This window comes from Natator depressus, chromosome 8, assembly GCF_965152275.1.
Source record: "Natator depressus isolate rNatDep1 chromosome 8, rNatDep2.hap1, whole genome shotgun sequence".
Classification (NCBI taxonomy): domain Eukaryota; kingdom Metazoa; phylum Chordata; order Testudines; family Cheloniidae; genus Natator; species Natator depressus.
In genome coordinates this window covers 43,346,897-43,368,490 of record NC_134241.1, presented here as the reverse complement: position 1 = coordinate 43,368,490, position 21,594 = coordinate 43,346,897, and the positions used below count along the sequence as shown (strand labels likewise).

Sequence of the window (21,594 nt, the reverse complement as noted above, 5' to 3'; positions counted from 1 at the left end):
TTCCTATTTAACAGGTCTACAGCAAAACTGCACAACAGTTTGGGACAAGAAACAAAGAATAAATACTGTATCCAATTGACATTGCAGGGAGAACTTAGAAAGTCAGAACACACTTCGGTTTTATGTAATTTACTCTGCTTTACTCAGTGAAGATTGTATGTCACAACTAACAAACTGTAGGAGGAAAACACTTTAAAGCAATAAAGCGGTAGGGAGCATGTATGCATTGATCATATATTGGAACATTTCCAAACAGTTGTAAAAGACCCTCTCCTCCTAACCATCTTAACTTCTTCTTCTGCCATTGGCAACAGTGGTCACAGAACCAATGCTTCTTTAATTTGTTCCAGTTCATAAAAATAAATGAATAGTTTAGTGGTATAGAATCATAGAAGGTTAGGGTTGGAAGAGACTGCAAGAGGTCTAGTCCAACCCCCTGCTCAAAGCAGGACCAACACCAACTAAATCATCCCAACCAGGGCTTTGTCAAGCCGCGCTTTAAAAACCTCTAAGGATGGAGATTTCACCATCTCCCTAGGTAACACATTTCAGTGCTTCACCATCCTCCTAGTGAAATAGTGTTTCCTAATATCCAACCTAGACTGCTCCCACTTTAATTTGAGACCATTGCTCCTTGTTCTGTCATCTGCCACCACTGAAAACAGCCAAACTCCATCCTCTTTGGAACCCCGCTTCAGGTAGTTGAAGGCTGCTATCAAATCCCCCCTCGCTCTTCTCTTCTGTAGACTAAACAAGCCCAGTTCCCTCAGCCTCTCCTCGTAAGTCATGTGCTCCAGCCCCCTAATCATTTTTGTTGCCCTCCGCTGGACGTTTTCCAATTTTTCCACATCCTCCTTGTAGTGTGGGGCCCAAAACTGGACACAATACTCCAGATGTGGCCTTACCAATGCTGAATAGAGGGGAATAATCACTTCCCTCGATCTGCTGGCAATGCTCCTACTAATGCAGCCCAATATGCCGTTAGCCTTCTTGGCAACAAGGGCACACTGCTGACTCATATCCAGCTTCTCGTCCACTGTAATCCCCAGGTCCTTTTTTGCAGAACTGCTGCTTAGCCAGTCGGTCCCCACCCTGTAGTCGTGCATGGGATTCTTGCGTCCTAAGTGCAGGACTCTGTGCTTGTCCTTGTTGAACCTCATCAGATTTCTTTTGGCCCAATCCTTCAATTTGTCTAGGTCACTCTGGACCCTATCCGTACCCTCCAGCGTATCTACCACTCCCTGCAGCTTAGTGCCGTCTGCCAACTTGCTGAGGGTACAATCCATCCCATCATCCAGTTGAATACCTTGAGTAGTTATTGGCAGTTTTATCATCTGCTTTCAGCAGCTCTTGTTCAGTTGTCAGGCCTACACGATGGTACATTCTGAAGTTTCAAAGCTTCTAAAAATAAGTTTCTTATAGCAGGAAGATTTCATTGTCATACCACTATGTTAGGTGCCTGAGGTTTGCTTTCCTGAGGAAGTTGGTAATTGTGTGGTTTCTACACCAGCAATGAGCCTGAATACGTTTTGAGTATAGCCTCATGAATGAGGTCTTAGTTGACTCTGCCTCCCCAAAGTTTGGAAGTGCCTGGATCATTGGTTCAGAATTCATCTGAAACAAAATTTAAAATGAGATTGTTGGTTTCATCATTACTGAGAAGAAGTTGGATCTGCCTCTTGGGAAATTCCCAGAATTCTGAGTTAGATTAGTGTGTATCTCTTCCTGAATTAACATGGAAATTGCCATATGTCAAGACTGATTCCCCACTCTGGCACTTTGAGTGCAGAAGGTGGGGGCCCACAAGGACTCCAAAAATTGCCACTCCAGGCTTGTATTAAATTCCCAAGGTTACAGCTTTTCTGACCTTGAATTGGTAGATGCTGCCACCACCCAAATGCAGAACCCCTTTGAGAGACCAGGAAGGCTCACTTGGGAATTCCTTCCTGTGGGGTACCCTCAAGCCCTCTCTCTCTCTCTCTCTCTCTCTCTCTCCCCCCACCCCCTCTGCCCGGGGAACAGCTGAGAAAGGAAATCAGCTGTTGCCACTAGCTAATTAAACAACACGTGCACAAACCTCTTAAGACAGAAAAATCCAATTCTGTTCTTAAAGGTAAATTTTATTAATAAAAAATAAAGACAATACATCTGGGAACGTAAGCATTTGCTAAATTAAAAAAAAAACCCAACAACCAAGGATTAATCATCAAGAATAACTTTCTTGGGGTCCAGTTTAAAGGTTACAAGCAAAACAAAAGCACCTGGGGTTAGCACAGAGGAGTCCACAAGCCATAAAGAAATAGAGAGATAAACCTAATCACATCTTCCGAGACATTTCCTGATCTGCTTACATATCTGGGGTTTCAAATGAGTAGTTTCTAGGTATGATACCGATGATTTTTCATACCTGGCCCCAAGCTTTACAAGTATGGTTGTAGCCCTGTCTGCCTGTCCCCAAGGAACAACCACAGGCAGAGAAAAGGGGATTCGTTTCAATTTTTAAAAGTTCTAGCTGGCTGGCTGGGTGCCCATTAAAGGGAGCTACCTCCTGTAACAAAGCGGCCTTTGGCAAGACACCACTGAGAGTATCAATTCAGGACAAATTGCTTAGAGCAGGGCATTTACAGCCCAAGGCTGGTGTTCCTTCACTACTGAGGCACACCAAACCAGCCAAACAGAGAGGACTTCGGTTTTACCCCACTGGCTAACCGAGGGTCATACAAGCAATTCCGTTAGACACCTCCAGTTGCCCAGTATCACCACCAGCGCCACTCCTTATGAGGATGAATGGTTATGAAAACCAATACTCCAGTAAAAGAAAAAGGGTTCTCCCCATCCCAAAGGACCAAGCTCCAGACCCAGGTCAATATACAAGTCAGATCTTACTCACAAATCATGCTGTTGCCAATCCTTTAGAATCTAAAATCTAAAGGTTTATTCATAAAAAGAAAGAAATATAGATGAGAGCTAAAATTGGTTTAAATGGAATCAATTACATACAGTAATGGCAAAGTTCTTGGTTCAGGCTTGTAGCAGTGATGGAATAAACTGCAGGTTTAAATCAAGTCTCTGAAGTACATCCACAGCTTGGATGGGTCATTCAGTCCTTTGTTCAGAGCTTCAGTTTGTAGCAAAGTTCCCCTAGCGGTAAGAAGCAGGTTTGAAGACAAAATGGAGATGATGCAGCTGCCTTTTATAGTCTCTTGCCATGCGGCCTGTGCTGCTTTTATTCCAAACACAAGCTGCCCAGCACATGGCTTGGAAGCCTTAGAGTCTTCTCCGTAGGCATGCCCCTGCATGCCTTGAGTCATAAGGTGTATCTGCCTTCTCTCAATGGATCATTTGTATAGTTGGTGGTCCTTAATGGGCCATCAAGCAGGCCACCCAGTGCTGATGCCAAACTGTCCGGGGTGTCACCCAGAAGCATAGCACAAGTTTGAAATACTCACAGTATAGAGCCAATACTTATAACTTTAAATATAAAAATGATACCTGCATACAGATAGCATAATCATAACCAGCAAATCATAACCTTTTTATAGATTTCAGAGTAGCAGCCGTGTTAGTCTGTATCCATAAAAAGAAAAGGAGGACTTGTGGCACCTTAGAGACTAACAAATTTATTAGAGCATAAGCTTTCCTGAGCTACAGCTCACTTCATCAGATGCATTCAGTGGAAAATACAGTGGGGAGATTTATATACACAGAGAACATGAAACAATGGGTGTTACTATACACACTGTAATGAGAGTGATCAGGTAAGGTGAGCTATTACCAGCAGGAGAATGGGGGCGGGGGGGACATCTTTTGTAGTGATAATCAAGGTGGGCCATTCCCAACAGTTGACAAGAACGTCTGAGGAACGGGGGGGGGGGGGAATAAACATGGGGAAATAGTTTTACTTTGTGTAATGACCCATCCACTCCCAGTCTTTATTCAAGCCTAAGTTAATTGTATCCAGTTTGCAAATTAATTCCAATTCAGCAGTCTTGACCTCCTTTGTACAAGATTTGGTGCCACTATAGGACCTTGGTTGCAACAATGATCTATACAGTCACAATTCATGTCAATAACGTCACCCCCCCCCTTCATTTATCATACCATACCATATCAGATCAGTAGTCCGTCTATTCCAATATCCATTCTGTGATAGTGGCCAATACCAGCTGCTTAAGAGGAGGTGCAAGAAACCCCATTATAGACCATTCTAAAATAACACATTACCTGCCTGTAGGGGAAACGTCTTCCTAACCTTTGATGTACTGGGGCGTGTGTGTATGTATGTATCTATCTCTATATATAAATAAAAAGAATATACTACTTTTTTTTTTTTCCTGGTGAGGGTTGTGTGGAGAGTAGGGAGGACCCAGACCTCCTTTTCCTCCGCAACAGGTTCCAGCTCATCCTGGGGGATTCCCCAGCATTCCCAGGACAGTCGGGAGATGATATCCCTCCAGCATGTCCTGGGTTGGTCTCTGCCCTGTGGGATGTGCTCACTGTAGTTCCAACGGAAGCCTGCCGCGGGCATTCTTATCAGGTGCCCAAACCACCGCAGCTGGCTCCTCTCGATCCGGAGAAGTAGCGGTTCTACTCCCAAGGCTCTCCCGAATAGCTGAGCTCTTCGCCCTGTCTCAAAGAGTAAGCCCAGCCACCCTGTGTAGAAACCTCATTTCCGCCGCTTGTACCCACGATCTCGTCCTTTTGGTCATTACCCAAAGTTCATGATCCTAGGTCAGGATCATGTAAATGTAAATCTTCCTGTAAATCGAGAGCTTCGTCTGAGTAGTCAGCTCCTGCTTTACCGCCGCGGATCGGTACTGCCGCTGCCACACCAATCCGCTGGTTGATCTCATGCTCCCACTTGTCATCACTCGTGAACAAGACCCTTAGATACTTGAACTCACCAACTAAGGGCTGCTGCTCTATCTTCCTTCCTCCCCCTCCCCACACACCTGGAGAGAGCAGTCCACTTTCTTCTGGGAGTGGACCTTGACCTCTGATCTGGAGGTGCTGATTCTCATCCCAGCAGCTTCACATTTAGCAGCAAAACGTTCGAGTGTACATCAGAGCAAAAGGGACAGCATCATCTGGAAACAGCAGAGATGTCACGTCTGAGTCACCATACCGGATGCACTCCACAGCTCGGCTGCGCCTTGATATCCTGTCCATGAAAATCATGAACAGGAGTGGGGACAGGACACACCCTTGGTGGAGTCCAACGCCCACCTTAAACGAACTCTGCTTAATGCCAAGAATACAAACACAATTCTATTCCAGAGAATAGAGGGACTGGACAGCACGCAAAAGTAGCACTGGCACCTCATACTCCCACAGCGCTTCCCACAAGATATCTCAGGGAACATGGTCATATGCTTTCTCCAGATCTACAAAACAAAGGTAGACCAGATTAGCAAACTCCCACGACCCCTTGAGTATCTGTGAGAGAGCAAAGAGCTTGTCCATTGTTCCACAGCCAGGACGGAATCCGCATTGTTCCTCCTTGAATCCTGAGGTTCAACTAATGGGCATAAGCTCCTTTCCAGTCTTCGGCCCAAAGTCCTCTGGTACCAAGTTCTTTTATGAGCAACTTTGTGTTCAAACATGGTATTAGTTATAGAGACTCCATGACTAGCACAGAAGTCCAATAACAACTCACCTCTCGGGTCCAGACCAGGGAGGTTGTTCCTCCCGGTATCTCCATCGTTCCCCACATGAACGTTGAAGTCCCCCAGTAGAACTATGCCTTTAAAAAAAAATCCTATGTAGTATAACTGTGGTGGTGATCGCAGTAGAGATTAAAAAACAAAACAACCACCTGCTTACACACCACTCAGGGTCCCGTGTGATTTTTATAGGCTTATTAGACATGGAAAAGACCTATTGGATTATCTAGTCAATCTATGCACATGAAGCATTCTTCAGTATGTCATCTTAAGTTTTTGTACAGTCTTGTTATAAAAGTCACAAGTGATGGGGCTTCCACAACTACTTAGATGATTTTGTAGGTTAATAGCACTGATTTAAATAGCTTTTTCCAGATATTCAGCCTAAATATTTTTTCCTGTTTCATTATTTTCTCCTCCTATCGTTCTTACTTAAACTAAGAATATTATGCTAAATTCCTCTTCTCCAAATATTGTAGTCCCGCCTCCCTTTCTCTTATTGCTTAGCCAAGATGTATATATTGAGCTCTTTTACTCTTCAAGTCCATTTTGTGCTTGCTTTTGTATTTTTTCTGAGCTTTTTTCCAATTGCTAATATTTTATAGTAATGTGATGCCTAGAATATAAAGGCACTTAGCCCTTCCTCCCTCTCTGATTATATATACTCCACCATGCATTGATCCGTATCGCATTGCAAGTTTGTCTCTCTCTCTTTCTTTCTTTATAGTGACTATTACAGTGGCACTGTACATATGAAGATGATTGATTAATTTGCCACCTACTACCTCTAGGTCTCTCATAATTATAATTGTTGCTTCTCGACTTTCTCCCTCCAATTGTATATCTGCATTTTCTAATTAATTTTCTCTACGTGTATTAGCTTTCATTCTTCTAAATTGATTGAGAACTTGGATAGAAGAAGTGACAATCTGCCTGTATCTCACCTTATTATTTCTTTGTTTTCACTAGTGTTCAAGTTTCCTTCCAACATAGTAACCACACACTTTTTTAATGCACTAGTAATGGTCCTTTTTCCAGTTCATTAATACAGACGTTAAATAAAACTGGACCTAACACAGATCCCTGCAGAACCTCTTTGCGCACCTCCCTACACTCGATATATTGCATGTTCCTGTTTGTGTAAAGCGTTTGTTTTTAGTTTTCAGTCTGAGTGTTCCAATCCTAGATAAAATCTTACTTGAAAATTAATTTCTTATGTAACGATGTATCAAATGCTTGTTAAAATCCAAGTATATTGCATCTACTGTGTTCCATAGTCACTTATTCTGTAACCACCATAAAAGCAGTCAAATTTGTCTGAGAAGATTTGTTCTTTAAAAGGCTATAATAGTGCCTCTTTCTCATTTGGTCATTCTGTAGGGTGGTAATCCACTGCATTTATGTAACATCTGAGTAATTGAGCTGTGTGAGGATGAAGCACACATAGGCTTCAAAGGTGAAATCTGCTTCCCAGTCTGTGGCCAGGGACAGCCCCTAGTGCAGATGCTGAGTCTTTCTGCATGTGCAGGGTGTGCAAAGGTACCTTTGTGTGGTCACTGCACCCATGACCTACCCTGCACAACTTCAGTGTGGTGCTGAGGGCTTTGTGTTGGCCATTTGCTTATACCAGTACTAAATTCATCCTATGTTCTCTACACTTTTATTATGTCTAAATTCATCAGATTCATGCTTTTCAGTATTAAAGGAGTCTCAGCAAGAGGGGCAAATATATTTGCATACAACTTTTTTTTATTCTTCAGAGTTCCTACCCACTTCTATTATCAAATGCTTTAGCAATTTTGTGTTGGGCTTTTCTTCATTGTTATCTTATAGGAAGTCTTTCTTTCAAATGTACTGTATTGTGCCTTTTTATTTTGAAAGGTTGTGCACACCAGGGCGAGCGCAAAAGGAAATGTGTTGCTTCACAGCCTCCATGTTACATTTACAAAAATGAGCCAAACAAATAAAACACTACTTGGATTAAGTTCTTGGTTGAAGATGAAAAAAATTGCAGTGTGAGATTAAATCTGTTTTTGCTAGGCTTCATTTTTGTGTGTTGTAGATTTAATTGACAAATAGTGATTAATACACTTCTTTTTTTAAAAAAAGCGTGAAGTTTTCAAATACACTAGAGCAGTGGTTTTCAAACTTTTTTTTCTGGTGACCCAGTTGAATAAAATGGTTGATGCCCACAACCCAACGGAGCTGGGGACAAGGGTTGTGGGAGGAGCTTGGGACTGGGGCAGAGGGTTCAGGGGTGGGGGTGAGGGCTGCGGGGTGGGGCTGGGAATGAGGTGTTCAGGGTGTGGGTGGGGGCTCTGGGCTGGGGCAAGGGGTTGAGGTGTGGGAGGGGGTCAGGGCTCTAGCCTGCCAGTGCAGTCTCTGGGGTGGGGCTGGGGATGAGGGGTTTGGGGGGGAGCTCAAGTCTGGGGCAGGGGATCGGGGTGCAGGATTTGGGCGTGAGCTTACCTCCGGTGGCTCCCGGTAGCGGTGCAGCTGGGGTGCAGAGGCAGGCTTCTGTCCTGGCACTGTGGACCGTGCTGTGCCCTGGAAGCGACCAGCAGCAGGTCCGGCTCCTAGGCAGAGGCGCGCAAATGGCTTTGCGCGGGGTAGCACTACCTGCTGTTGGATATTAGTAGTGCCATTACAGTAGCTGGCAAGGTTGGCCCTAGGCATTTAGTTGGCATCACCAAACTTGTTCTGTGACTCTACTTAATGCTGTGGTTGGTGTGAGCTGCCTATTTCAATTGGCTGCAACTCTTGGCTACAGCAGTAAGAGACATAGAGGAAAATGACTTAGGTACCATGTATTGTGGTTATTTATGGTTTAATTGTGGTCTTGTGACAATGCATTCCAATTGGGCAAGCGGTACCATTTGCAATGTGTGTGATATTAAGCTTTTTTTCCCCCTTGTGTAACTAGGGGAAATGGAAGAGGAGATGGAAAACCCAGAAATGGTTGATTTACCAGAGAAACAGAAACATCAGCTAAGGCATAGAGAACTGTTTCTCTCACGACAGCTGGAATCTTTACCTGCCACGCACATAAGGTAATGACTTAATTCTTCTAGCACTGTTTAGTCAAGAAGCAAACAGTGCAGTGTTAGTCCAGTATTCTTCCTGTGTAAGAATAAACTTTATGCAAAAGTTAGTAATACCATTGTATATATCCTAAGTTTAATGTATTTTTTTCATAAAATGTGATTTCTTTCTTTTTTAGAGGCAAATGCAGCGTTACTCTGTTAAATGAGACAGAATCCCTTAAATCATATCTGGAACGGGAGGTATGAATCCATTTTGCGAATTGCAAAGCTTCACCAGGTTATTTTGCCTCAGTTTAGTATTGGTGGCTCTCTGCAAGTAGCCCAGTTATGAGGTTTTCTTCTTTTCTCATTTCTGGGGTTTATTGGGTGTTGTCAGGGCCACTAAAAAACATTAAGGTCAATAAAATTGTCTGGTTCTGCAATTTTCATTTTGCTGTAAAAATTTTTGTGGCTGTAGCAGGCAAAGCCCATTGTTTAAATATATATTTGTGACAACACTAAACCATTCCTCCTCTTATAAAAGAAACCATACTTATTTTGTCAGCCCAGTAGTCTGAAAGTTCAAAGATTAAGATTCACCTGTTGACAGGAATAAACTGAAATATATAATAAAAGTTGCTGTTAGCAATCATTATAGTTGAGACTGCAAAACAGTTTGCCCTATTTTTGCAAGGTCATTTTCTGAAACTACCTACTGAGGCTGAAATTTTGGTTGGTATCTCTTCAAAGTTAAATTATTTCTGGAAGGTTCAATCAAATCTATTCTTGAGTTATAGGAAAGTGTGTGTGTGGGGGGGAAATGCCCCTCTTTTTTGGGGGGGGTATCCATTTATAAATTAATTTTTCTAACCAATCTATTTTTAATGCAACAACATAACTGCTAAAGCGTCAAACTTGAAGCTAGGATTAGACTTTCAGTGGTAGTGAGACTCCTTCAGAATTTTTATTCATTCTTCTTGATGAGGAGCATGTGCTCTAGTAAGCCTGTGAAAGAGAAAACAAAGGTTTTAGACAATTACAAAATTACTTGTGAACAAACTCAGTGGACATCTGCTGAAGTTTTAACAGAGGTCATTGAAGCCTCATCTCTTCTATGACGTTAGTGCACATACTCTCACTTTCTAGGCTGATGGATGCAAAGACAGTTTGTCATATTGTGCACACTGGAAAATTTTATATTATTTTTCTGATTAAATGCACCACATACTATATTATTTGATGCTGTAGAATATATACATCATAGGATATAGAAGCTATTTAAATTGGCTGAATTAACATTATATTGGAACCCTAGGGCTACATTTTTGCTGGTGACTCAATTTTTGGTTATCCAGATTGCTTTTTAGGAAATGTCAAGCACCCACCCTCTGGATGTCGGGCCTATTAAAGGTGTCTCCAGCTGAACACCTAAAAATTGGGGCATTCCAAACCACTAGTATCTGCTTAAGATTTAGGCCTTGGACCTTACTTTCTGGTATTTTTGTGTATTTAAACTGTGCAGCCTTAATCTTATATTAACACATTTATGTGTGTTTAATTTTAGTTACAATTGACATCTCTGAGCTGCCCGCTGGTGTCAGCAATCTTATTGGAATTTGACCTGACAGTCTGGGAGCTTCGTTTCAGAGATTAGGAAGTTTTTTTTTAATTTTATTTATATGGCGAAGTAAAAGGGAATTTTAGTATGAAAGTAGCATTACAAACATCTGCAAGGGTGATGTTGTCCTTTGAGCAGACTTAAATGTTACATAAGTATGAGAGACAGGAAAAATCTATTGATTGAAAACATTATGGCAACAGCTGTTAACTTGTTTAAAAAATGAAAACAGGTCTTGCACATGGTAAACTGGAATCTGTTCCTTGATCAAGCTTTCTTATAAACACATTTCTAACCTACTTTAATACTTGTTTAATAGTCAGAAAATTAAATTGAATCTATTATTCATCTTTAAGATTTTTTTTAAAAAGTTACTTAATTGCTGAATATTCAATTTTCTTTTCAGAATGTTAAACTAGAAACATGGCGAGTCTCACCTAGGGCTGCCAAATGGACAGGGTGTTAAACAAGGCCCACTGAATTCAGAAAATGGTCACCAGCAGCAGGTAGCTGAGAAAATGCCAATTGAAAGCGCAAGTTTAGAAAGCCTAGTTAGTTTCATAATTCGATAATACTTAGTTGCTTAGTGCTCTTCATCCTACAGATCTTGAGACACTTTTCAAAGGAAAGAAGTATATTTATCCCCATTGTAGAGATGGATAAACTGAGGCAGAGGGGAACTGACGTGCCCACGGTCATGCAGCAGTTTAGGTGCAGATCTGGGATGAGAACCCTGGTAACTTTCCCTTTGAACTGTCAGAATTCTGGGCTGAGTGATGTTGGCTATTTTTAAAACTGAGCAGGCACTTTGGGAAGAAACTTCACACAATAAGAGAGGTTTCATGAAGGTGTTCTGTTACCACAGCAAGGACCTGTTTCAGTGCTAACAAACTTAGTAGACATAGAAGATAGAGAGAAATGAAGAGTTTTAGAAAACATGTGGGTGTGGACAATGGAGAGAGCAATGAAAAGAAAGGGCTGAAGAGAGTGGGGAGAATAGGAGACAATTGCCCTCCCATAAATTCATAATAGGTGGTAAAAAGAAAAGGAGTACTTGTGGCACCTTAGAGACTAACCAATTTATTTGAGCATAAGCTTTCGTGAGCTACAGCTCACTTCATCGGATCCGATGAAGTGAGCTGTAGCTCATGAAAGCTTATGCTCAGATAAATTGGTTAGTCTCTAAGGTGCCACAAGTACTCCTTTTCTTTTTGCGAATACAGACTAACACGGCTGCTACTCTGAAACCTGTCATTATAATAGGTGGTGTAATACCTGCCTATCCCTTTCAACCTCCTTACCTTTTCTCCTCCATCCCTGAAAACCTCACTTTCAATTTCAAACGTGGCTGCCACTGAAAAAGGAAAAACAGTGTCCTAGAGATCTGGAATCTGGCCCCCGCATATGGTGTCCGCTCCCAGGAGAGGGGGAATCAGACCTGGGACTGTGTATCCAGTAGTAAGTGAGACAAACAGGCTAAACTTCTGGGGAAGGTCATGGACAAAACAAAAGTGATCTTCAGCTGGGTAGTGGAGATTTGCTTAGATACCCCTTCCAATGGAAGGTTTTGTTAAACTCCTTGGGACAGGCTAGCACTGACACCACTGCTGGTTCAGATTGCATTTGGAAGAATAAGGAGGAAGAGAAGCCTGGGGAGAATCTGAATTTACTGTAGTCGTTGATCGCAAAGAGGCTTGGGATGAGAACACAGAACCACTTACAAGGGTGGCAGAAGCACTTAAGCTAGTCTTTCCTCCTCCACTCCAGGCAATGTTTTATGTCCCCAAACTATTTCATTGCCTTGCAAGCATGCATCCAGCAGCCTGGGAGAACTTTGCGCCATGGGTGGTTGCCCAGGCTGCTCACTAGTCTGTGAATGGCCCTGAAAAGGAAAAATAAACTGTAGTATGTTTCAAATGTGTTTTAATTGAGCTGGCGAAATCTAATTAGCAAGACAGTTAGCTAATTAGTGTTTCTGACCTTAGATTAGTTGTGTACGACCAACATCTCTTGATTTCTGTATCTTCCTTAAAGAGATGTCGGGGGGAAGGGGGAGAATATCTTTTTATTGGACCAACTTTTGCTACTGAAAGAGACATTCCTTCATGCTCTGTGCAGGCTTGTGTCTTTCACCAGCTGGAGTTGGTCCATTAAAGATCCTCAGTCCAATACAGCCACAATAACACTGCAGACAACAAAATATTTTCCTGTCCATTTCAGCCATATTTTTTTCTGGCCATTTCCCTTTCCCTACTTTTCTGTAATTTCCTTTGGCTTTGGTCTTTGGCTAACATTACTGACAAACTAGGGTGGGGTCAGGGTCAGAAAGGGACATTCAGAACACATCTGCCACACCTCATTTTCTTCATAGTTCAATTCTAATTCCAGCAGTCCATTTTGATTTTTTCTAAACATGTTGAGCATAAATGATATTTTATATATTTTTAATTTTCTCTTCTCTTCCTTTCAAGAAGTGCTGTGAAAGAGGTATATACAGTTTTTACGGCTAAAATGAGCACAGACTTTGTGAAAGGACTGTACCATTTCCTGTGTAGGTTTGAATGTAACTTTTTCCAGCGTTTTGACTCTTCTGAAAATGGTCTAATGTGACTTCCACTACCATGTGGTGCAGAAGAGTCCATCTGGCCTTTTGAGATGACGGAACTCTCAGCTTCCCTGGAGTATGCTTTGCATTTGGACTCCAGTAGGAGTGAGACTACATTGCTACAAACTTAATTCCATAGGAGTAGGTTTTTGAAAAGCCTGTTAAACGAGCAGCATGCAGCTTGTGAGAAGAACTTGTGTTCTTCCCAGTGGTGTCTTGGAGGAAGATGGCAGGGGCTTTGTACCATAGCTTGGGGCAACAGGCTCCCTTGCTCAGGGATCCCAGGTGTCCATCTTCCTTCTAATGGGTGAGAGGAGGACTGTAAGTCAAGGCAATTTTCAGTATTTTAGGTCTTTATGTTGATGAATCTGCTACCAAACTTAAGAAAAACAGAACTTGGCATATTTCTTTTGGGAACAAGGATGAGAACAGTAGAGAGGGTTGGGTTTTTCTTTCTAAACAGAAATGGAAAGTGTTTGTTTGTTTTAGAGTAACAGCTGTGTTAGTCTGTATTCGCAAAAAGAAAAGGAGTACTTGTGGCACCTTAGAGACTAACCAATTTATTTGAGCATAAGCTTTCGTGAGCAATGCTCAAATAAATTGATTAGTCTCTAAGGTGCCACAAGTACTCCTTTTTGTTTTGTTTTGTTTTTTTAAATAGAAATGTGTTTGGGAGTTTCAGTAAGTAAATATCTACCTTCTCTAGCCAATGAAACGTACAGTAGCCAACTTACTGGCAGAGGGAAACAAATGTAAAAGAGTTACAACAGGACACTAAAAATGCAAATCCCACATGACACACCATTTTTTCCAAGGCTAAAGTTTTTAAAAATGGATGCTAGAGTTGGCTCCTGGATCAGATCTGATCTTCCAAAGTGTGGTGAGCACCCAAATGCTGCCAATAGAGGTCATGGGAGGCGATGGTTACAAGGCACTTTAGAAAATCTGTCTGTTTACTTAGGTGCTGAAATATACAGCTAGAAGCCTTTAGACTCCAGTTTTTGAAAATCTTGACTGAAGAGACGTTACAAATCAGAACTGGGGTCTGTGTTGTAATAGCATGCTGCACGTACATTCTGCCTATGCCCTACTGCTGACATGTCCCCTCTTTCCCATATTGGCAGGGGTGGAGGGTAGATGTCAGAACTGGTGGCAGAACCATCTCACTGCTAGCAGAAAGTTCATCTGCACAAGCAGTATTCTTCTCTGGCCATTTCACTGCTTTAAGGAGTGGACTGGAGTATCTGGCCTCCTGAGCCTATAGCATGACATGCTACATTGCTTTGCTTGAGAATTTTCTGGGCAATCTGCCTGAAAATGATGACTGTTACACTAGAGATGGATACTTTTGGGGCTGAAACACAAATAAAACACTCACATTTGTAATACTGAGACATGCAGAACAAAAACTCCCTTTACTCTTGTTTGTGACAATACTGACTTAAATGTTTTATAACGGACAAGATGATGAGCCTAATCCTGATCAGCACTAAAGCTGCCTTGCACTGCTCTGGCATCAATTACATTTACACCCTCACTGAGGCCCCTTTATACTGTCAGAGTGATGTAAAGCACCATTAGTGTGCATGAGAATTAGGCCCAATATTCTCATTTAGATTCATATAGGCCCTGCTCCAATGACTATTCAAGTCCAAACGAATGCTCCCATTTTCATGAATGGGCTTAGGATCAGGCCTTTGTTAAGCCCCAGCGTCGTGCTCCATACTGTGCAAGACACAAAATAAGACTCTTAACAGGCTTGGAGAGTTCAGTCTAAAGTGGAAATAGGATGGGTGTTCCGTCTGCTGCAGGAGATCAGGATTGACTCTTTCCTTGCTATCGAGACTATTCAAAAGTTTAAAGTTCTTGGATTTGGTAATTGGATACCATGATTATTGGTGCAATCGAAAACAAAACAGCGAGATGGGGGAAACTTCATAGATCCTTTCTTATCAACCCTGGATGTGCGTGTGGTATGTGTTTGTGCATGCAAGTGGGGCTCAGGAAGCAGAAGTGACTTGCAGTTGTAAGCCTTCAGGCTACAGTAGTCTACCAAGTGGTTGAATGTGCGTTGTGACCTAGCAACGGCTTCTTCCGTTCCTTGGGCTTGTACAACTTATTGTCCCCATTGAGGCTCAAAGTGAGCTGGAGTGCACAATGCCGCCATTCTGCAGCACTGCTTTATTTTCCCTGCCCTCTACAGCTCCATGTATGGGCAGCAGGGAAAGTATGTTGTGAGAGGAGTCCACATACCCTCGCAGTGTAGGTAGCTGCCAAAGGGCTTATTGGTTGCTCTCTGGAATATTGCAAGGCACAGTCGCATTTTTAATTGCCTCAGCAGTGCCATATCATGTAGTCTTCTGCGAGAGGAGGAGAATTCACTACCATCGCGTATTGATTTTAATGGTTTTGTTTCGATCCTTATACCGTGTATGTGTCACCTTTTTCCGGGATGTTGATCATTGTGGTGCCAGACCCCCATTTGCATCACATGAGGAAATTGTGCTCATGTTAGCTGTAACAACTGTATGTGTTCCTAAGTAAATGAAGCCATTTTGGAGGAGTATTGTTTTATTTTCACAAGCAAGTCATAGCATTTCATTTTGTTTTTTAAGACTGGTGTTTGGTTCATAGTTCATCCACCTGATTAAAAAAATATAGATAAAAACTGGCCGCTAGCTACCAATAACGTTAATAATGTTGCTTGCCTTTTGTCTTTTTTTGTTTTTGTTTTTAGGATTTCTTCTTTTATTCACTAGTGTATGATCCACAACAAAAGACTCTCCTGGCTGATAAAGGAGAGATTCGAGTTGGAAACAGATACCAGGCAGATATAACAGACTTATTAAAAGAAGGTAATTTCCATGATTTTGTTAGAATTGTCAAGATACCTTGTTGAAAATGGCCTTTTTTTGTTTTTTGTTTTGTTTTTGGAATGGTCTGTTGGCTCATGGCTTATGGAATCTTTCACCTCAAGGTCACATGGTGGGGACTATGTCGTGGTTTCTTAGAGGCTAATGTGGTGTTACCAGCTGAAGGCAATTAGTTGGGTTTCAGTCCAAGCTCAAGTGAGCAGCTGTCCAGGTCATAAAAGCTGTTGAAACAAATTGGATTAATTGGTTCCTTCTGAGCCTATTTTTTTTTTAATAAGATGTCTGAGAATTGCCAAATTTTCACCACGCCCATAAAAGGTGTTTTTGTGTTCTGAATCAACCCTCTCCTCACACCAATGGTCCTTCTCAACCCATCGCCCATTAAATACTGTCTGCTCATTACTCCTGGGTGCCCACTCCCAACAGCCATCTAGCCACCTATCACTTTTGGCTGTGATGCTGGAACTCTCACTTATAGAGCAGGAGCGATTAAGGATTTGCTGGCATTCCAGGACAAAGGAAATTGTGGGGATTTACTGCCGTCTCCTGATGCACATAAGGGAGAAGAACTGTAGGATTCATTGTCCCTTTTCCTGCATGCCCAAGGAAAGGGAGCTGGAGCTCTGGGGATGTTTGCTTTCAGACACTCCCAGGCCCTGAAGGAGGGGAAGCAAACAGATATTCCCTCTTATCCCCTCAGGTTTTCTATGTCTCTCCTGGGCCGGGGATGGGGATGGGGGTGTTCTTTCCTTCCCTTCCCTTCTCTGGGGGGGGAACAGCTGTGAACCACAGTACAAGGATCTCCATCAAATCTTCTGATTGTGCCATTCTTCTGGCCAGAGGTGTGAGGTAACATTGGTGCTTTGATCTGTGCTTGCTGACATTGTTTAGCTTCGTTTTAGACCAGGCAGAAGGGGTGGATCACAGATCAGCGTTTGTTTGCTCTGCTTGGGAAACTGGTATGTTTCAGCTACAACTGGGCTAGCCTCCCAGCATTAGAGGAGGAAGAGTTAACCTTTATGAACAGTCCTCTCCACACATTGGGAAGACTGGGCTGGGGGAAGAAGGATCTTCTAGAGAACAAAAGGGAGGCCAATGTTTGCTGGGCTGGGAAGAGAAGAAACTATAGCGAGGGAAGATGGTCGAGGAAAAGATTTACCAAACTGTGTGCTGATGTCCTTCATACAGCTCCACTCCCCCCCCCCCCCATCAGTTGATGAATGTGTATTGTGGGGACTGGAGAGAGTTTTTGTGATGAAGGGAGAGAAAAAGAATGGGAGGAAGAAAGGTAAAAAATGTAGGGGAACAATGGGGCAAATGACACAGGGAAGGTGAAAGTAAAAGGTTTGATAGAGGAAAAAGAGGTACACTAATATAGAGACTGTAAAATGTGGCAAGCCTTAAAGTGGAGGAGAAGTGAAGGAATAATAGCAATGAAGGTGTGCATTAAAAATTTATTTAATGGACAAATGAGTGTGATATGCATACTGTGTGGAAAGATCCCAAATTCTCAGCATTCTGTTATCATTGTCAATCACATGGTATGTTTGAACTTTATGCTCCAGCATGAACTTCCTGGTATTTCTAGGGGTTGCTTGGGTCATTTTTAGAATGGAAAATACAGTGATATGTAAGAATAAATTTTTGTTTAAAAAATATTGACGTATGCAACATCTTTCTATAGACATAACACACTAAACATATAGGCCAACTTTTTCTGCATGACATGGTGAAAAAGTTGTCCAGACTGTCATTGTATTGCACTTTTGGCCCACATCCCGTTATCACTGATCAGGTGACCATATTGTCTGGGCAGCAGTTACAAGTCCACTTCTCCATGTGCCACAAGACTTGAAAATGGACATTATTATGGGATAGCGTGGATATGAACAGACTTAGAAAAGTTTACCAGATATCCTGACTACTAGCAAAAGCTGATCCAGTGTGGTCTAGGGACACAGCTATGGTGGGAACATAGCATATATCTTGCAATAACCATGGCAGAGCAGATAGCTGTGTAGCTGGGGTGCAGTTGCCACAGGCAAATGGGTGAAAGGCTTTCCAGCCATGGCGACATAAACAGCAAGATAAAGTGCTTTAATAGACCAAGGGCCTGGCAGTTACATAATTTTGGGGTGAGATGAAATACAGAAGAGAAAAAACTTTTATTCTTTCTGAAAGCTGCTATGCCAAAACATTTCTAACTTGTGTTTCAACCAGGTGAAGAAGATGGAAGAGATCAATCAAAACTTGAAACAAAGGTTTGGGAAGCATTTAATCCGCTAATAGACAAACAGATAGACCAGTTCTTGGTGGTAGCACGGTAAGAAAATTTGGCCTTTCCTTGGGGAAAAAAACTAAAGAATTTTTTTTTTTTTTAAAATTTTGGTGGTGATTTCTTGTTTCACCTTCTCCTATCCCGAACCCAGTGTTCATGTTTGTTTCTCTGTCTTCTGGTATGAACTTTTTTGGTTGCTGGTTCACTTCTCCTTTTTGAAAAAGGTGTGTTTCGCTTGCCTAAATGGGGTATGAGACTCAATAGTTGTTCCCAATCTGAGACACAAAATGCAGATAAAATACAGGCATTATGGACAACCATATCCTGGGAGTTTACTGAAATACCTATTTTTAACATTTTGATGGGAGTGTGGTAAGGGTTTTCAAATAGCATTGCTAGATTATGTAGATACAATTTATTTTGGGGCAAAATCTTCAAAATCTGTACAGTTAATAGATGTTGAAAAGGTACATTTTTCCAGCTCAAAACCCCACCCCAATCCATGACGATTTTATTTAAAAAAAAAAAAAATCTTAATCTCATTACTCTGAAATGTTTTCATGAACATAGCATATATTTGAAAGTTTTTCACAGTAGACCCATTAGGCTCCAATTTAATTCTGTGAATGAAAACTTAATTCTAAAACATTAAATGAAGTTGGTGAGAATATCAAATTTCTTCTTGTGCCTATCAGGTAAGTTTACAGAACTGTCTGAAAGCCTGGAAGGAAAGGGGAATGGGTGAAGTAATTGGAGAGAGGGGTGTGGTTAGTGAATGTAGTCAAATGTCATTGGATGTTGAAGGGGTGGAGTTACGAGTTGTTAGTGGAACTTGGTTTGCTAGAATCTAGGAACTTCTGCAAGTTGTGCAGGGCATCTGATAACGTGGACCCTGATTCAGAAAACTGTCAGTTCTGTTGCTGATGTACATTGCTGTATAGGAATGATAAACTAAACATGTCCCTTTTAAGTGTTTTGCTGAATTGGGGTCATGGTTTTAAAAGATATTTAGCTTTCCTATTTTTCACTCATAAGTGTTCGTTGTGTTGAATTCACAAGATGGTGGTACCCATTCTAGCACTGGTTCAGGAGAGCATTCCTAATTGAAGCTAGCACTTAAGCATGTGCTCAAACTTTTCTGAAGGCTGTTGATGAATATTGCAAAAAAGTATTTAGCATTTACCAAACATCAGGGAACATCTTGTTTATCCTCGTCCTGGTACCCTCACAAGAAACATACAGGTGGAGATCCCTTGATGCGTGTTGTTTGCAGATGATATCCTTCTATGCAGTGAGGGGAAATATAGTTTAGAAGAGGATCTTGATAAATGGAGTGATGTGTTAGAGAGACATGGATGCAAAATAAGCAGAGGAGGAAAAAAAAAGTATGTGGCATGTAATGTGAATGCTGAAGAATAATGGTTGAAACTAGGTGGGCAGACAATAGCGAAACGCAAAGTTTCAAGTATCTGGGCTCCAGACTCTGGGGAAAGGGACGATGAAATCAGAGCTTAGGTAATAAATGCGTGGCTCAAATGGAGAGAGATAAGTGGTGTAATGTGTGACAGGAAGATACCAATAAGATTAAAAGGGAAAATCTATAGAATTGTGGTCTGTCCAGTTTGAAAGTATGGCTGGGAGTATTGGGCAATAAAGAAGAAACATGAGCAAATGATCACTTCCACAGAAATGCGAATGTTGAGATGGATGAGCACTGTAAACAAGAGAGTCCACATGAGGAAGGAGTATGTTGGCAGCAAGCTCAAAGTAACACTCAGAAATGGAAAAAATGAGGGAGTGCAGGTTCACATGGTTTGGTTATGTAAAATGCAGTACTGACAACTATGTGGATAAGCATCTAACAGATCAAGACGGAAGGAAAAAGAGGCCAACCCAAGAAGAAATAGTGGGATGTCATAAAGGAACACGTTAGCATGTAGTGTGATAGAGGATACGGGACTGAAGGACTTGTAGAGTGAACCCATTTGATGCAGTTAGCACAAGCGAGAAGAAAAAACCATCAGTGTAGGAGTTTAGCATGTTGAGTAAGATGCTGTTGAAGGGCATAGTAGGGAACAAACGAGTGAGTGAAGTGAAATAGTAAAGGGAAATAATTCTTCAAAATAAAATGCCAAATATTGTTAAGAAGCAAGATGGAAAGGGCTCATACTCATCTCAGTGTACACAAAATGGTTTATTTTCCTGATTCTCGAATGTGCTATTGAAGAGAACGTTCATCAGTATTTTAAAAAATGACTAGCGATTTTTGCTTGTCCAGTTTGGGACAGCTTAAAGTGCTAGACTAAGTGCTCAGACCAACCGGGGAGCCAAGGGTTGACCTCAGTTGGCTAAATTGAAGTAAAAATATTAGCTTGTATCTATATTACAGAAAATGTCACGAGTTAGCTCAGGGTTAGGTAATGCTTGTTTGTTGTTTGCTAACACGTTTTTCCTTATCTAGATATACCCTTTCTCGTCCTGCATTGTGGCTGAGCTAAGATGAATTCACTGTGGAATTCATTGGCTTTAGTAAGTTTTGTGTTGATGCTCCCACAGCATTTCTACTTTCTGTGAAGAGTGTGAGTAGAGAAGCAAAACTTACTAAAGCTAACCTCAGACACATCACAGTGGATTCTAGTGGAACAGTGAGAGGGAGGAAAATGGAGAACAGATCACTGGGGAGCAACAGCCAGTGGAAAATAAGGGGAGGCAAATGAGGGAAAAGGGGAGAACACACATTTTTTTTTATTTATATAAATAATAATATGCTTCTTGCCAAGACTCCCACCCGCTGATGCATCTGAGAAATTTGGAAAGACCTGACAAGCTGGGTGTGACAAGTGGTGAATGTGGATATGGTAAAGGCTGTGAATGAGGAAGGTCATGTGAGTTTGGGGGCGTAATGAGTTTATATAATGGGCATGGTAAGCTGGAGAGGCTGGAAAGAAGAGTTGGATTGCTATCTCCCTCCCCCTCCACCGCCAACTATAAATGTAGGACATAGGTTGCAGAATGTGAAACTGTTTAAATGTGAATAGACGGTCTTCTGAAACTTTCTTAGAGGAATGATGATTGGATCACTACTGTTCCTCCTTCCACCTGTTATCTTGGCAGCTATCTCTTCTCCTTCGTGCCTTCAGTTAATTAAAAACTGCTCTTATCTTCATGGAAAGGGTTTTGATGTGCCTGAAACTTGATGTAGATCAGGTTTCCAAGTTCCAGGCTGACCATATCTCTTGAGGGGTGGGGAGACGAGGATACACCCCAATGTGTTCCCCGAGAGTTTGTCTCTCTCCTTGTGCCTCCTGCAATGCATGAACGTAACTTAAGGCCTTGTGAGCTAAGCAGAATGAAGCATATGTAATAGCAAGCCACGTGATGAAAAGGATCTCCGGCTCAGAGCCAGAACATAACTGTAAGTCCTGATATGACGAATGACAGCGCTGTTCACTGTGAGCCTGCTAGCCTCAGAAATTGTGTGTGTGGATTTTCCTGTATTCACTTTGCATGCAAGGTTAATATTCTCTTAATCCT

The 21,594-nt window shown here is 41.8% G+C and overlaps 1 protein-coding gene across 8 annotated transcripts in view; it reads left to right on the top strand.

Annotated features, from left to right (window-relative positions):
* Positions 1-21,594, top strand: part of MTA1 (metastasis associated 1) — a 149,193-nt gene that overhangs the window by 47,460 nt on the left and 80,139 nt on the right. For all 8 annotated transcript variants that reach the window (XM_074960852.1, XM_074960850.1, XM_074960851.1 and 5 more), the window contains 4 exons: positions 8,587-8,713; positions 8,884-8,947; positions 15,647-15,764; positions 18,003-18,105. In XM_074960852.1, coding sequence (XP_074816953.1) covers positions 8,587-8,713; positions 8,884-8,947; positions 15,647-15,764; positions 18,003-18,105 — 412 coding nt within the window. The remainder of the gene's footprint in view (positions 1-8,586; positions 8,714-8,883; positions 8,948-15,646; positions 15,765-18,002; positions 18,106-21,594) is intronic.